The 16730-nt window shown below is 36.5% G+C and overlaps 2 protein-coding genes and 1 long non-coding RNA gene across 4 annotated transcripts; 1 reads left to right on the forward strand and 2 right to left on the reverse strand.

Annotated features, from left to right (window-relative positions):
• Nucleotides 1–73: 73 nt before the first annotated feature.
• On the reverse strand, nucleotides 74–5567 carry LOC103987568 (proteasome subunit alpha type-6). 2 transcript variants are annotated; one of them, XM_009405900.3, is made up of 9 exons: nucleotides 5380–5566; nucleotides 5124–5218; nucleotides 4940–5021; nucleotides 3985–4081; nucleotides 2194–2252; nucleotides 2017–2099; nucleotides 871–966; nucleotides 450–509; nucleotides 74–325 (listed from the first exon to the last, which is right to left on the reverse strand). In XM_009405900.3, exons 1-9 carry the CDS (start codon nucleotides 5453–5455, stop codon nucleotides 233–235), a joined length of 741 nt encoding a protein of 246 aa, XP_009404175.1. In that variant the 5' UTR covers nucleotides 5456–5566; the 3' UTR covers nucleotides 74–232. The 2 variants fall into 2 exon arrangements, with proteins under 2 accessions (XP_009404175.1, XP_018683331.1); XM_018827786.2 differs by having other exon boundaries at nucleotides 4940–5218; nucleotides 5380–5567.
• A 1166-nt stretch (nucleotides 5568–6733) lies between these two features.
• LOC103988356 (protein LAZ1 homolog 2) lies at nucleotides 6734–11230 on the reverse strand. Its single transcript, XM_065190075.1, has 8 exons — nucleotides 10617–11230; nucleotides 10166–10222; nucleotides 8957–9065; nucleotides 8391–8572; nucleotides 8232–8320; nucleotides 7851–8100; nucleotides 7490–7723; nucleotides 6734–7293 (listed from the first exon to the last, which is right to left on the reverse strand). Exons 1-8 carry the CDS (start codon nucleotides 10764–10766, stop codon nucleotides 7033–7035), a joined length of 1332 nt encoding a protein of 443 aa, XP_065046147.1. The 5' UTR covers nucleotides 10767–11230; the 3' UTR covers nucleotides 6734–7032.
• A 497-nt stretch (nucleotides 11231–11727) lies between these two features.
• Nucleotides 11728–16265, forward strand: LOC135676152 (uncharacterized). The gene is made up of 4 exons (XR_010514160.1): nucleotides 11728–11804; nucleotides 14643–14819; nucleotides 15070–15159; nucleotides 15311–16265. It is a non-coding gene; the product is annotated as an uncharacterized LOC135676152 (long non-coding RNA).
• Nucleotides 16266–16730: the final 465 nt, after the last annotated feature.

Consider the following 16730-nt stretch of genomic DNA (forward strand, 5'->3'; position numbering starts at 1 on the left):
TGTGCTAGATGGTTGTCCGCCTCGTGTTCTGGAAGTCTATTAGTCAACTCATTAGAAATTCGTCAACACTTAATTCTGGAGCGGAGAAAACACAAAATCGTGTCCGCTTGAAAGGCATTGCAGCACCACAGTTTTACATTTTTGGGTTTTACGGAAACCAAAGTATTATCCAAGTTAAAGACGACTCCCACAATCGAAACTGAATCAAAGCAGCGGTAATACAATTTTGCCATCAATCCCGTTCACTGATTGCTGTCAGGTGTTCATCAATCTCCTCTGTCGACAACACTCTGAAAACTGTATCTTCTTTCCTCACAACTCCCACCTGGTGAATGACCCAAACGTTAACCATATCGGACAAGTACATTTATGTTAATAATGGCTATCAACTTTCGATTGAGGCTAATTTTGTCCAACCATTCAAAAACATTTAAGTCGAGAGATTTTACCTCTATCTCCGTAGCTTTAAAATCCTCCTGAAGAACTGATTGCAGAGCAGATATTGCGATCTGCAAGAAAAAAGTCAACAAGTCAGGCAAATCATGTAACCTACTATCATCAATTCATACACGACAAACACTAGCCTAAGTTCATTAATCACCTAGTCAAAAGTACATCTTATCTATGCAAAATAACAGACATTCTAAACAAAAATCACCTAGTCAACGTACATCTCTTATCTACGCAAAATAACAGACATTCTAAACAAAAATCACCTAGTCAAAGTACATCTTATCTACGCAAACACGACAAAGAAGTTGAAATTGGAAGCCATGAAGTTCATGAGAACAATTTTTAGACAACCGATGGACAATTCTGAGATAGGCAACTGATGTTTACTGCATACTGACTGAAACCTCAGATTTTTACCTGCACAGTTTCCTCGTATGAGAATGCAGGATCATTCTTCATTTTCTTTTCCAAAAAGTTGATTGCTTCTTGCTCTTTCAGGCCTGCACTTGTGGCCTGGAAACAGTAGTATTTCAATTACTACCATGATTGTAACTACACACTTGAAGGCAAAATTCCAATCACACAAGTAGCCTTCTTTTTTACAAGGACTGCTTATCTTCTGCACTTAGTCATAGCCTTGCCAGTCATGAAATTAGGTTAAATATAGTTGCAGTCAACAGATATCAAGCTTATACAAAACAGAAGGATCTATAGAACCAATTCACAACTTAATATGTCAATTGAACAGAGTAAGGAAAAATGCATTGACATGAGTCATATCAATAAAAATGTTGTAAAAAGAAATAAGCTAATGCTACAATGTAGTATCAGTTGTCAACAGCCACATATAAATACAATGTTGGCTTGCATCTCGAATAAAGGGAATTAAAAAAGATCAGTTCCTTAATGGATTTTGTAACCTCTATAATAAGAGTTTATTAGATCTAGTAGAAAAAAAATATTATTTGAGGGTCAAGAATCAGCAAAAGCCTCAGACTCTCACCAGACTCCCACCAGATTTTGTATCAGCCACCTTATTTTTACACAAGATTCAAAACTCACTACACAACAATTGAGCTATATGATTATAAATGTTTCAGTAAATATTTCATTGCCATATCTAACACGATTTCCAGAAAATAAATGAAAATTCTCTGAACGAAAAGAAAAAAGGACACACCTACACCCTCTCGTGCTTGCATTTTTTCCTAAGATAGGAAATAACAAGAATTCATGAAAAGAATTGTTTGAGTTTGTTACCATAGAAATTAACAAAATTGACACAATCAGCATATAGACACAATAACAACAAGACGTTTTTTTTAAGAAAAATGGTCATAAAAAAATCTGTCATGGTTATGCTAAGTCTATAAATAGACACGAATAAAATAAACAGGCATAACTGTAAAACATTTTAAAATAAATGCACGAACTGGCACTAATCATATTTCATCTTCAAATTAGTTCCAGACTCGGTGAGCATTCATATCCATCTTTAGTAAATATCCAAAGACTGCTGAAATAAAAAAACAAGAAAAAGATGCACTACGATGTATCACATACCTTGTGCCCAAAGAAATGCCCAGCTGGGTCACATTTAAAGAGCTGAGGTCCTTTCTCTTCGTCAATACCCAAGATCATAGCAACTTCACAATAAAAATTGTAGTGGTATGAGAACAAAAGAAAAGGGGATGTATAGAAACCAAGTGTTGGTGATCTCAGGTATTTTCAGAAACTAACCTATTCCAAGAGGTCTCATATAGGCATGTTGGGTGTAAATCTGTGATTTATCTGCTATCCTGTATGTACATACAAGAAGAATATAGGCCATAAGACTACAAATATAAAAAATTCATCAAGAGAAATAACGAAAGCATTCCAGAGAAGAGGAAGAAAAAAACCCGAAATATAATAAAAAAAATAATTTACTAAAATATTGGTGACAGACAAATCACAGACTGTTGAAAAGAAAAACCAGAGGATAGATATAAACTTCAGAATAACAAGAAAATGACAGGTAGTCAATAAAAACTATTAACCAACAAGCTACAATTCCAATTTGATTATCAATTTATAGATTCAAGTAATAATCAAATTATTTTAAGAAAGTAATGAAACTGATCCTTGACCTGGAGTGCCATGAAATTTATGCCGAACTTGGCATGCTATCATTTGACAGAAGAGGGATATTCAAGCCATGGTTCGCTTTACCGGTCTGTACCATGTACCGACCAATTGTTGGTACAATATATACCGAGCATATCAACACATAGTACATAGGAGCATACCGATGTATCATCCATACCAGTCCCTTCTCAAACCGATACGTACCAAGCGGAATGCCACGGTACGACAAACCTTGATTCAAGCCAGCCTTAAGGACTAATAGGACAGTAAGTTAAGATGATGTTTCTCCATATGCATTAAGGTCTTACATCAAAGAAGTAAACCTTTAACACCCTTGTTGACTTAGGAAGCCTAGAGAGAGAGGGTTGGAACAGGTAGGAAGGTTAAATTGTAAGCGGAATATTCTAAGCTAAGCTTTTCTTTTCCTCTTTTGATAAGCAACAAAAGTCAGATATTATGAGTTTACCACAAATGATATAGCATATTGAAAAGAACTAAGGTTATGTTTTTGCAGAACATTAATCTTCTGATCTGGACAACCATTTTCAATTTTGAAGTTCTACCATACTTGCAATGATCCCAATAGAAAGCAATTTATCAAACCTAAACGAACTGCTAGCAAATGATTCTAATCCAAAGTTAGATATTTTAATTACATTGAACACTTGATTTAGTAGGAACTGCTTATTCACCAATTACAGTGTGCACAAATGGCTACATGTAGTTATACAAATTCTGACTTTACCCCCAGATGAACCAACTATGGATGAGCAATGGACTAAATCCTTACATAGATAAGGAACATCCAACGCAAAAGCCCAACCATCATCAAAAGCTTCACCCCATAAAAACTAACTCGTGGACTTCTTTCAGGAGTCAGAAGCCTAGCTAGCAGATCCATGACTCTACAATTGAATCAGATTCCTGAATCTAAGAAATCTCCATGACACGTTAATTACCAACAATAATAACTGCTGACAATGATTTTGCCTGTTGTTTCCACCCGCAACATAGAGGACAATCCCATTTTACGTAAATATCATGCAAGCATGAAGCAAAATACTTTCACCATGATAGATGTGAATCAATTTATCAGATGTCTTGCTACAAATATTAGGAACTATAATAATCCCTAAGGAAAAATGGACATCGTCATTTGTAATAGATAAAGCCCACTGGGGCAAGTAATAACAATTATGGAATGATAACTGCAAGTATTACAATGTGGATGTCACTGTTCTAAAGTATATGTAATTGGAGAGTCTCGTTAATATCTTAGAAAAAACACAATTTAATTGGAAAATTTTGGTAGATATAACTAGAATGTTCATAAATTGACTTCGCACAATGTTATAGAGATTGATTTCATTCTTTTTAAAAAATATAAGAATTGAATGACCATACCATTTGGCTAATACATCTACAGGCATCTCATATCCCCATTTAAAACGAAATTCGGCTGCTTCATTTCTTGCTTGTTGGACTAAAGATCTTGCATCAGCTACAACAACGACATAATTAAAACTTATCATATTGAATGATACAAATATTAACCAGCAAATTGTAGGTAAACTAATCATCTCAATCCAAAATAATAGGAGTACCATATAAATCAAATCTTCTAATATAAGAAATCAACAGATAATTTTCCAATCTTTTTTTCTAAGGAAAGAAAGGCATTTGTTTGAAATAAAATATGGTCCTTGTGAGTTAGTTTAACCAAAAAATATAATTCAAAGTAATATATTATGGTAGCTTTTGTTTCAGAAAACATATCAAGTTCTCAGTTTCAATACAATAAAACTGTTAATGATCAATCTGACCTAAGTTACTCATTTGACTTATTGGTTTATTCACACTGACCATGGAACTAATGACTCTTAGAAACATCTTTTATTCTCACATCTAGAAAAAAGCATCAGATATGAACTATTATGAAGCACCCTGGAAAAAAAAAGTCCAGTTACACAGAAAAAGTTCGGTTCCAGCCACTGACCTGGCCTGTCTAACATACACTTCAAGCTCGACATGAATTCTATCTCCATATGAACTCTCATCATTTTCAGCAAACTATACTATAGAATTAAATTTTTTGCAGTCCCTTTTCTTCTTCAAACTTCTCCCACATGAATGTAATAGTTGATGCCCAATCAACCATCAGAAGATGGTGGCAAACAGGAAGTGTCTATGTTCATCACCGATTTGAAATGTGTTACAAAACAAAGATTTCGCATGAGGTGATAATCTCCTAGATTTGGAGCTATATAAGTGCTTCAGAATCCTCAGACAACCAAACGCATCCGCACATAGACTCGAGCAACATAAACGCCTACAAAAAGAAGCAAGATATATAGAAAACCTGTTATCCCAGTCGCTAACAGTCCGAGGTACTTCGTGATGGGAAAGAGATGCGTGACACTGGTCTGATCCAAAAGCTTGTCCTGCATTAGTTTTCCCACAACAAGAACAAAGATTAATACCGTAATACAAAGGGAAGATCGCATCCACGACGGTGTTAAAGATCGAGGTAACCAGACACTCACGGGAACCTTCTTCTGAGTGACAACACATACGGAATCCTTCCCTCTGACCCCAATCGACGTGATCCCGGACGCCTTCACGGCCTTGAACGCATATTCTGCCCCAATCAAGAAAAAACACGGTTCAAGAACAACGATCAAAACCCTAGAACCCGTTTGCTCGTCCGCTGCAACGCCAGGACAAGAAGAATCCGACCTCCAGAATCCAGGAACTCAAGATCACGCCCTTATGGTGGGAATCAAGAACCCTAGGGCTTACCGACTTGGTAGAGACGGCCCTCGGGGGAGAAGATCGTGATGTGACGATCGTAGCCGGCTCCGGTTCCGCGACTCATGGCGCTGTACCAACTCTCTCTTCGGTCGGATGCTAGGGTTTGCTCCGAGCCTTCGTGCCAAGACTAGGATTACACTGGCGTGCCGAGAGATGCCGAGCGCCGATGAGGGGAAGAAGGCTAGATAAATGCTTGCGCCGCAAGCAAGAAGTGGTTTCTTGCTATTACGTCCCCCGAACATTCATTTATTTTATTATAGAAATCTTATTTTACAATTAAATCCCTGTATTATGTTTTTTTATCAAACTTGAACTCGATTTCTCATGTTTAGGTCCTTTGACCAAACGATTGGGAGTTGACCCCGTTTAATCAACATTTTCATTGATCTCAAGACTAACATATTTAAGTTTATATTTCATTGATCTCAAAATTCTCCAATCAGCCTCAACTTGAGAAAAATTGAATAATTTCACAAATGCACCAAATATAATGGTAAAAGATCAAAATATAATGCTGAAAGCATTTAGTACATTTGTTATATCTAATAGTTGAATATATAAAATAATTTTTTTTTAAAATAAAATTAACATATCATTATGAGCTTAATTAACAAAGAAGGCTTTGATTTTATTATCCTTTGATCAATTTGGAGTAATTGAATTTAGAATTGACTTGTGCTAAGAGCTTTTGATCTTGTTTGAGAGTATTGCAGTGTCTAACATATATTAAGACTAATATTATATGATTTTTTAACGTGATCTTTTCGATGCTCAAGTGAGTTAGGTGATGATAAAAGAAAGAAAGGTCAGGCGTTAATAATCACGTCTTGATTTATCTTTTATGATTATGAGAAACTATTTGCAAATTTTTTCTTCAGATTTAACTGACATTGTGAAATTATCGATTAAGATGTTTTATTCAAATTTTTTCTCATACCAGCTTTAAATATAGATAAAAAGATTTTATCCCAACTAGATTTAAATGGGGTAGATAAGGGTTAATAATCAAAATAAAAGTGTCTCTATTTAACAGAAGTTTCATGGATAATTTTCTTTTCCTTCCTAAATAAATAGTTCAATGCAAACCCATTTTGATCTCATCCTTTCTATCGTCCATTTCTTTTATACATATATCCCAACCTTTATATTTATGTATAAAAATCATCCACATATACTTTTGGTAACATCCAAAGAACTCAAGTGACTTATTCCCAATGCAGCTAGCTAATATGAATTAAAGACATATAAAAACATGACATGCCTGTTATGGCTCACAAGTTCTCTAATCGTAACAATCTCAAGAATCACTGATCTGTGCAGGAATAATGAGTTCCTTGGCCACTATTGAATACCATTGCCAGATATTTTTACATGATAAGATGTTACAAAGCAAAATAAATCTTCTATCAAATGCTGCCATTGCTAAAACATACACTTGATCACTAATAACTCCACAGGACAGACCCTTTTCTCAGAGATAGAAGCAACTATGGAACAAGAAACTATGGACAACCATTACAAACTTTCAATATGAAGCTAGTGTATACCAAAGTCTAAACCAACTGTAACTTTGACAACAAAGATATTGTGCATTTGACATCTTGAGGCACAAAGCACCGTCATCTTGGGCAACTTTCAGCTTCATACTTTCACTTCAGAATTGACTACAGATTTGTGGTGACCAAGATTCTCTGTATTTTCAGACTCAACTTTCATTTCGGAGCTGAATTCCAATTTCAGATCCACAAAGTTCTCTGTAACACGTTCGTCTACTTCAACTTCAGGTTTTTTTCCTTTATCAGAGCCAACAGAGATATGACGAATGGTGTCCTGGAACTTGGTGACACTTTTCTCGACGGGTTCAATTGCTTGAGATATGGTTAATGCCACATCCTTTACCACCTGCACAAAAATTATAGGGTAGCAGTAAGCATTTTGGATGCTGAAATACAAGCAAAAGGTTAAAGAACCAAGAGAGACATAAATTTTACAAAGCAATTGTCATAGATTTCATGTACTAATGCTAAAGTTAACTACAGGTAAATGTATCTACTTTATGTCATCTCAATTTACTGTATTATAAGATGAGAGGACTCACATGTTCGCCACCTCCTAGAACAACATCTTGAACACTCTCCGTGATTCTTGTTCCAGGAGCTTCAACATGTGTTTCCTTCTGCTCCACAGTGGCTGGCCCGTTCTTGGCATTTTCAACTAATTTAGATTTGGTTTTAGATTCTACAGATGTTATTTTCCCACAACCAGAAACTGGCAGATATTTATAATGTTCTGCCGAGAATACATATACATGGGCAATTGCTGCAATAGCCATCTGTAAAAAGGATCCACAACCTTCTTTAAAGTTAATGCACAAGAAAACATCAAAATGCCAGATACATAAAAAGGATATTATATCATTTGAGAATGTGAGAACACTATGTTCTAAGTTCAGGACTCACTTCAATGCAGATAAGAAAATCTTGAATACCATTTTGAATTTTCCCCCATTTTGGTAGAATACCAACATAACAGACTAATGCAATACCAACACCCTGCCACCAAGTTGCAAAGACAATGGCTTTAAAGCTTATGAACTTTGATAATGGCTTGATAGCTTGTAACCTGCTATGAGTGACATTGTAGAACTGCACGAGGCAATACAAAGCCCACATTTGACTGAAATTTATGATGATCGTAACATATGGGTACCTGTAAGCAATTGTTTGCTATCAAACAGAAAATTATCAAGTAACCCAAAAAAAAAACAGCCAAGTTGTCAAGAAGTTGTGAGGTTAGGGTACAGAAAATATCCAAATGAGGTTCCTCTATATAAGCCATACCCATAGTACCACTTGAATTCCCCTTCTCGATAAACTCCAAAAAGTTCCAGTAACAATGCCAAGAAGGCACATAATGTTTTCAGTATCATCTGCGGATACTTTTGAATTTAGCAGCTGTTTCATGATAAGCATAGAGAACATGCAAGCATATGCACTTACATATTGTACAATACCAAATTTTATAATTGTGTATAAATCTTTGCCGAGCACAGTTGGGTGGAATACAAAATCATTTAGTGAATGCTGATGTTGAGCTTCATCATCTTCTTCCATGAGCAATTGCTCACTGATATCTTCTCTAGCTGCATTCTCAAGTAGTTCCACAACCCTATCTTCACCTCCTAAAATAGATACACTATGGTTAATGAGCAATTTCAAATTGACATCTCCTAGTTTTTAACTAGTGTGTTGTGCCTACCTGCAATTAAAATGGTATCTCAAGATGTACAACTATAGATTGGTCTAGAATGAAACAACAATCATGCAGACCTATTATAATTACTTGGCCTCGGGGATAGTCCACTATTCACTCATATAAATTTACAATAATTAATGAATATCACGTGTATCAGATAATGATTATCACGATTACTGATATCATACAAAAGAAATATATCTTTTCAGGACAAAGTATCAATTAGTTCGTGCCAGTGACCACCCTTTTTTGGCATAAAAATGTACAGTAAAAAAATCCAATTGACAGGAAAATAAATGGAAAATCTTACCAAGACAGGCAACCAAGTAGCACCAGAAAGAATACAAGGCAAATGCTTCATAGCAATTCCTTAAGATGTCACAAACCATAGAAAATTTCGAGTTCCATAGTGATATTATCTGACAAGCAAAAACACTGCAGATCATTGACATAAGAAAGCCAAGTACAACAGAAGAAACAAAGAGTTCAAAAGCCTGCAAATGGACAATACACTTGTAAGTATAATTTCTTCAACTTTAAAAAGAATTAAAGAAGTACCATAAGCCAGTAAATCAGTGTACTGGCTTAAACATCAAGGTTGATGACAAATCAGTTTGCGATGATTTACATTGTCCAAAATATATTCACTACAAAAATTTTTTAAGTTCATTACAGAAACGAGGGTTATAAATTGTAAGACTAACCCGATTTTGATGGTCTACATGATTAAGGACAAGCCAATTGGTCATGACCTACATGTTCAATATAAAGATAATTATCAAGTAAGAATTGCAACAATGTGTCTCAAGAAAGTTTTTGTTTTGTGTTGTTATAATTGCAGAGCTTCTCATTTGAAAGTTCAAACATATGTTTACATCACAGATACCATAAGGAGTCTATGACTGATCATCGCTAATCGTTATTTTCATTTTATAGGTTATCTAAAGCTCACTACTTGTGACATTATCTTTGTGCTGATCTAGGGCATACTGTTCAATTTGATAATTTACCATCTCCAGCAGCATATTTCATCCATACCATGGATAAAGAGGACACAAACAAAACAGACCGATGCCCATTCTTGCAAGACTAATGCCCATTCCCCCAATGTATAGCAGCAACCAACAAAGTTACTAAAAGCGAAAACTTATTGCAGTAACTTATCTTGCACAAGAAGGTAAGAAACAGAGATTTAATACAATTCTCTTTGGACTGCAGGTATCTCTTACTTCTGACCGCCCAAGTGCTTTGAAGAGTTTCTGGCATTGGTTGTCTATAATCTTTACAATGCATTTTGGTTTACAAGTATGTGGTAAGAAGACAACAAGAAAGGGGAATTCAAAAATAGAAAGCAGTGGATTATACTCTGTTCTATAACTTGGAATTTTAAGTTAGTACTAAGCTCAAGACAGTGGTGTGTCCACGTCATCACACAATATCATGAAAATAGATGTATGTGCATGTTTATACATGATTAGATAAGGTAGGAGTCCAGGAAGATATAAGAGGCAATACTTACAGACTCAGTGGCATATACTGGAACCATGAATAAGACACCAATGATCCACTTCTGTTCCTAGAAACATCAAATGGAAAACTATCAATTTATGTTCAACATTTAAAACACTCCTAACTTCAAAATATGCCGTCAACCCCAAATAGTTGGGACATTACGGTTTGTTGTTATTATTGTTGTTGTTGTTGTTGTTGTTTTAACGCATTCCTAGCCATCTCTATTACCCATATGGAATGTCTTCTTTATGCTCTAAGAGATTTAAATATTTTCAGGATATGATGTCATGCAAATGCAATTTTGCTAGTCTAAACACTGATATTATGATCTATATTAGAAATTGATGATGCTATATTTCACATATTTACATTATCTAGGTAAAAGAGAAGTGTAGTGGTGTTAACTGCAGTCATCACCAGTGTAGCTATATACTGTCGAAAACAGATGTAGAACTCACTGCAGGATTAGTGTATGCACGTAGGTGTTGCAGAATGAGTATTGTTGACAGCGCTAATGCAATCAGCACAAAAGTTCCTCCGATAATGACTGCTGGAAGGTGAAGACTTTTATACACTCCTTCAAAGTTGGAGACGCGGTCATATGCCATTCGTAAACTCCCTCCTCCTGCGCCACTTACAAGTATTCCTTGTAATGCACTAAGATATTTATGCGTAGTTCAGAAATAGGCCATTAACAACTACCACAACGAAATATTCCATCAGTTTCTTACATAGGATTAAGCAAGACTAGGTTTTGATTCAACAAGAGGGACTCATCCGGTAGGTAAGCTAAATCAATGACCACTTGGAGCTCCTTTTAACACTAAATCTCCCCCAAGACGACAAACCAAAGGGTTTTTGTACGAAAATACTAATTCTTTGTTCAGATTTTGTTCTGAGGAACAGATTTTTCCTCGGCCTGAGGAGCAAAATTGCAATCTTTACCCATTTACCTATACATGAATCAGGTTGAGTGAACTCTTCGTTGCGAGACATAACCTAGCATGAATATTCATATAAGCAAAACAAGGATCCATGGACTGACCTCTCGGTAGATTTGGCCACCAAGAGTTGGTTGATCTCCAAATCGAAGACTCCTACGACATAAACCAAAGCAGGGGAAAACCACAAATGGACCCACAGAGACTTGTACGAGAACATGGTCGGAAACATGGATCAAAACTAGTTTGTTCCCGCCGTCAAGCCGGGTGCTGGACTGACGTCTCTGATCGCATGCATCCGGAAGAACGAACGGTCAGGATTGTTTTTCATGAAATGTTTGATGCCGTTGCTTGGACGAATGGGTAGAACCTTCGGACGGCCTTCGTAAGCGACCACGTGGAAAAGCAGTGGTTTACGTGGCATAGAATTCGCGAAAAAGATATAACATGTGCCGCAGTAAGATTGTCGTTAACGTATTCTTTTCTTCTCCGCATCGCCGACCATTGTGCCGTGCACAGATTTTGAATAGACGGCTCCTGATCATCCTTCAGTGGACGGATTTGATCGTCAATGGTTTTATAGTGTAGGGGTAGATAAGTCATTTATGAGGCAACACAACGTCTATATAAAGCTTTCCCGCTCGTCGTTCACTGGCGAAACAAGCTTTGGATTCGAATCCCTCGTCCCCAAATTCTCCGCGTCTGGTAAGCGAATTAGGGTTTCGTTGCTTCTTTCTTCAGATAATTCACAGTACGTCGTAATTTTTATTCAACTTATTGATGTTTATTTTGACTCTGGAGTTATGCTTGAAGGATTTCCCACTATTTTTCTTCTGATTCAAAGGTGTTTTTCATGAAAAAGTACGATTCTCTCAGAAACTTACCTATGAATATAATCTGGTTGACCAATTAGTTCATTTGTTAGAATCTTATAAAGGAGCTATCACTGGATGGATCGAGCCGTTTCGTTTATGGGTTAGGTTATTCCGAAAAACAAATCTGATTGCGGAGTTCTTTTCGGATTTTTAGTGACGATTGTTCTCGCGCGGGCACTAGCTGCACTGCAACGTGATACACATGTGGTGCCATCAAATTCACTTCACCAATCAGAACAGTTCTGATCCGATTGGTGATTTACAGGTTGACATAAGATTTTGATACTTGGCTGATTGATTTTGTAAGTGCTGTTTGTCTTATGATAGCATGTCTTCCAACTCATTACTTCTTGTTTCCTTTTAACCACCATTTAGATGAAAAGCTGAAAGTCATCTTTTCATAGAGAAGGAAATATATTTTTCAAAGGATTCGATATTTTGCATAATGAACATGTGCGTCAAGCAAAGCATAATGCATCTTTAACAAACCAAGCAGATGTTCATACTTCTTGAACCTATTCTAAATTAGTAAAGATGTCATGTCAGTTTCAATAGTTTGAAAATAACATCTAACCAAATTATCAAAGCATTTGACAAGGAACATAGTTACTTTGTTACATTCTTTATCGTAGACTGATAAAGAAGATACTTGGCATATTAGTACTACACAGTACATAGTCCATCGAGGTGAACAATAAACTACTATAGGAGTCCTGAAAGAGGCATGAAAGTGTTGAAATTGCATTTTCTGGTAAGAACATTGTAGAAACGAGAAGAGATTTCAATATTTATGTTAAGAACCATTACATCTGGAAATTAATCCATGAAGGCATATGCTAGAAAACTTCTGTTTTTATTATTTAGGAAAACACTTCCATTGGCATTCTGTAGCAGTAACTAAATCCAAGAATAAGTTTGGGATAGGAAATCCAATCTAAATAGGTAATATAGTGAGATGTGCTAGATATTGACAATCATAAGAATATGTACTTCTAATTTGTCACAAATTTGCACCCTAAGTCTAAGCAGGCTTACATGTCAAGAGTTTGCTTCTTTTATGTGGCTCCATCGATTGTAGGTTTTGTTGCTACTGCTGCGTGTCTGGAACTGCTAGATCTCAACTGCATTGACTGCTCAATTTGGTGGCATCTGAGATAGGAAAAGCTTGTTTTCACTGAGGAAGATCGCCAATTATTCATTATTGTGAGCTTATGATGGGTTTTGAAACTTCTTTTCTTGTCTTTGATTTACTTCTTGACTAGAGGACTTCATGCTTGATACTATTTTTGTGACACTTCATCAGAATTGAACTTTTTGACACCATTAGTTAGTTTATTAACACTAGATGGATGTACTCAATGTCATCACTCCGGATAGTCTCTACTTTTGGGGGTTCCTCCTGCCTTGGGCTGTAATTTAGGAATAGCAAAAAAAATATCCTTCTCTATACGAAGAAAAGTTGGAGACTCGATAACCAATGACGAGTATAAAGAACTGCATCGAATACTGTAGAATGCGTTTGTTCTTGGTGCAGAGGTTGACCTGATTCTGCTCCAATTCCAACCTGGGAGCAAATAATTTCATCCAGACTAATTCATTTAATCGTACTTGGATCAAATAAGGAGTTATAGTTCACGTGCAGATTGCGAATGAAATCACATGAAAAATGATTAGTATGTGACCCAAACCTTTTCCGAACTAGACAATATTACTTTTATTTACTTTCAAGTTCTGATATATTTCGATGTAATCTTAGCATTTTGGTGTGGATTTTAAGTGATTTCATAAGATATGAGTTTTTGATATTAGATAATGTTGTTAATATTGCAACCCTCTTGTGGATCTAGTCCATGATAATTATATTTTATTAATAGTAGGGTCACAATCAGTACTAGTCTGATACAATATATAAGCCTAGATTGATGAAAAAAACATTTGAAGTAAATTTTTGATCCGGACCAAGTTCATCCAAATGAAAATGATCAAGTTCAGATTCAAAATGTTTAGATTAAAATATTGATTAGATGGATCATTCCAAAAACCAATACAGTTTCCCATTTGCAACCCTGTGCCCTATGTGCATGCATATGCTCGTAGCTGCAGTATTTTTAGGTTCTCCAGAATCCTAGAATGAGCTTTCAATGGAACCTACGTAGAAAACAAACAATCATGATGAGCTTTTTCTAATGAAGTTTGTACAAGAGAGAGCCTGATATTTAAACTAAACCTTCTAACCAAGGAGATCATAAGTTATCACCCAACTGGCATGTAACCTTGTTGCCCTTAATTATTCCAGCAGCTCTGCCTCTGAGAAACACGTCTCTCTTTTATGTATCAAAACCTTTGGTAGTGGAGAAATCATTCAATTTTTTTTTGTTAGTGAAAGTATATGTGCCAGCTTTGTTGATGTCACTAGCCATTCATAGGACTTACATAAACATAGACATAATGCTACCATTTTCGCTCTATATATGGCTTATCTGCCACCCTGTTCCTTGGTTTTTGCCTAAACTTAACAAATGAAGGGAAAACAATCGACAGTACCTTGGCATTCTATAGTGTGTACTGCAAAAGTGCTGGTGAATTTTATGACACTGTTTGCTGCAAATTTGCAACCCCATGTAACGGGCTTGCCTACCAAATGAATTCACACATGTTGCTATTGCAGTCAATCTAGAAATCTGCGAACTACCATGGAAACGTGCGACTTCGGTAGCTGGCATCCAACCTTACCGGTGAAGTTCTCTCTTCGACATTCTATATCCATCTCGAGGGATACTGGAGGAATCAACACTGTGGGTAGTCTTAGTGGACCACATAGCAGAGCTGTTAATCTCTGACATAGGTACAATTACTTCCTTCAATATTTACATAACTCCGTGAATTGTTATCATTAGTGAGTTACACTCTGCGTCGCAAATTCAATATCTACTTTGTTGGCATGTAATTCTTATATAGGAATATCATTAATGATGCTTTTGATCCTCGCTGTTACCTCTGATGAATTGTACACTGCTTTCAAATACTTTGGTGTTTGCAACTTCCATACGTATTGTTTATCTTTATCTCAATGTTTCGATTGACTGCCTTCTTAGGTGTGGATCACATCATTGATAACTTTCCACGCTTCGTCTCCCAGTCGTTCATCCTTATTGATTCGGAACCTCGTCGAAAAGCTTTTGCAGGTACGGCACCTCTGTTTTCAGAGTTATTTTAAGTGTGCTTGCATCTATCGTGGCCAAAACCTCGTCACCATGACAAAACAAGTCTTACCGTTGTTACCGCTATTTCAAGCATCCATCCATCATATGACAAACTAAATGCATTGCCTGTTAGTTTATGGCTTCGAGGATTGCGGGCGTAACGTGAAGAGATGGAGAACGACATAGTTTATTGTAATTATTGGCATTGGTATTAGGATGTACAGTATGAATTACCGGTGGCTTGATCTTGATGCGATGCAGGGTAGGGGATGTGGAGAACACATAGGGAATGTAAGACTTATTCTCACAGATCGAAGAGGTAGTAATTAAATCCCTGGAGATCTCGATATAGATATCGAGTGCGTTGCTAATAATGATTTCTCTACGACTGCGTTGGACACACGTGTCGTGTCCGACAGACACAAGATCCTGCCATCGCCACTATGCCGTGACACTTGCACTGCCGAGTGCGGGCCTGCATGTGGTCCATGTCTCGTGATACCCAATAGAATAAGAACCTTGGTTACACCGCACCAGAGGAGATGCGAGGCTTCGTACCAGCTGGTGTGCAGAAAATTAAAGGTACATGACCCAATGAGCTTTTGGGATATGGACCTGCTTGTGATCTAATTGTCTCTCACTTTCACCTGTAATTTCGGTTGGTCTGTGATGTGGTCGATCCAATTGTTCAATCACTCAACGTTAACCTCCATATCTGGATTTGTTTTGGAGCGGCGAGGAAGATTATTATCCATCATCGACAAAAGAATCATCAAAACAGGGGAAAAGAGGTGCATCCATCTCTTTACCCTTGATGGTGTGCTCACTGACTAGATTTCTTTCTAGTTTGGCCTGTGATGAACCTGTAGATGAATATGAACTCGGTCGTGGATAACATGTTTTTAAATATATTGGACCAGTAGAGTAGACAGAAGGTATTTATTATTAATAAAAAAATAGAAAGCAAACAATGCAATCCACAATCAGGATAGGAACAGCCATGAGAGTGACAGGAACAAAGCAGAACCATTAGAAAGTTACGTTAGATGTGAGTAAAACTGTTCATTGTCATTTGAGTTATTTCAATGTTCTAATAGGTTTCTAATGGAGTGCAAGATATCTGGTGTGGACTGGGACTGTCAGTGTGGCCCGGTTACCTAGAACCAATCTTAGCCAATGGGTGCAGAAGAATTTTCTATAAGAATTTATTTGGTCTTCAGTTTAGTTGATTATATTGTAACAAGTATACTTTGCTGCACTATGGCTTATTACTTGAGGTTTTTTGTTCATAATATTTGCTCCGATTATCTTTACTTTTCTTTCTGGGTTCCAAGAAATATGTTCCGGAGGTTGTAACTCTTTTCGATACAAATTTTGATCAATACGTCACATTGTGTTTCTTTGGACAAAATGTTAATAAGACAAGTTTGGGGCTTTCCTTTTATACATCCAGTTTTGCATGCTAAGAAATTGGATCCAACCATGGTAAATTCATAACCATTATTCACCTCTACTATGGCATCTCTCAGGCGGCCCAAGCACTAGGAGAATCC

The sequence above is a fragment of the Musa acuminata genome, chromosome BXJ1-6 (genome assembly GCF_036884655.1).
Source record: "Musa acuminata AAA Group cultivar baxijiao chromosome BXJ1-6, Cavendish_Baxijiao_AAA, whole genome shotgun sequence".
In the NCBI taxonomy this organism is placed as follows: domain Eukaryota; kingdom Viridiplantae; phylum Streptophyta; class Magnoliopsida; order Zingiberales; family Musaceae; genus Musa; species Musa acuminata.

Coding starts and splice junctions, on each gene's coding strand:
- LOC103988356 (XM_065190075.1), bottom strand. CDS start 10,766: ATGGCATATGACCGCGTCTCCAACTTTGAAGGAGTGTATAAAAGTCTT. Junction 8,321..8,390: donor AATTTGGTATTGTACAATAT/GTAAGTGCATAT, acceptor AAGTATCCGCAG/ATGATACTGAAAACATTATG. Junction 8,101..8,231: donor GAATTCAAGTGGTACTATGG/GTATGGCTTATA, acceptor AATTGCTTACAG/GTACCCATATGTTACGATCA.
- LOC103987568 (XM_018827786.2), bottom strand. CDS start 5,455: ATGAGTCGCGGAACCGGAGCCGGCTACGATCGTCACATCACGATCTTC. Junction 4,082..4,939: donor GTTAGCGACTGGGATAACAG/GTTTTCTATATA, acceptor TCGTTGTTGTAG/CTGATGCAAGATCTTTAGTC. Junction 2,100..2,193: donor TATGAGACCTCTTGGAATAG/GTTAGTTTCTGA, acceptor TTTATTGTGAAG/TTGCTATGATCTTGGGTATT.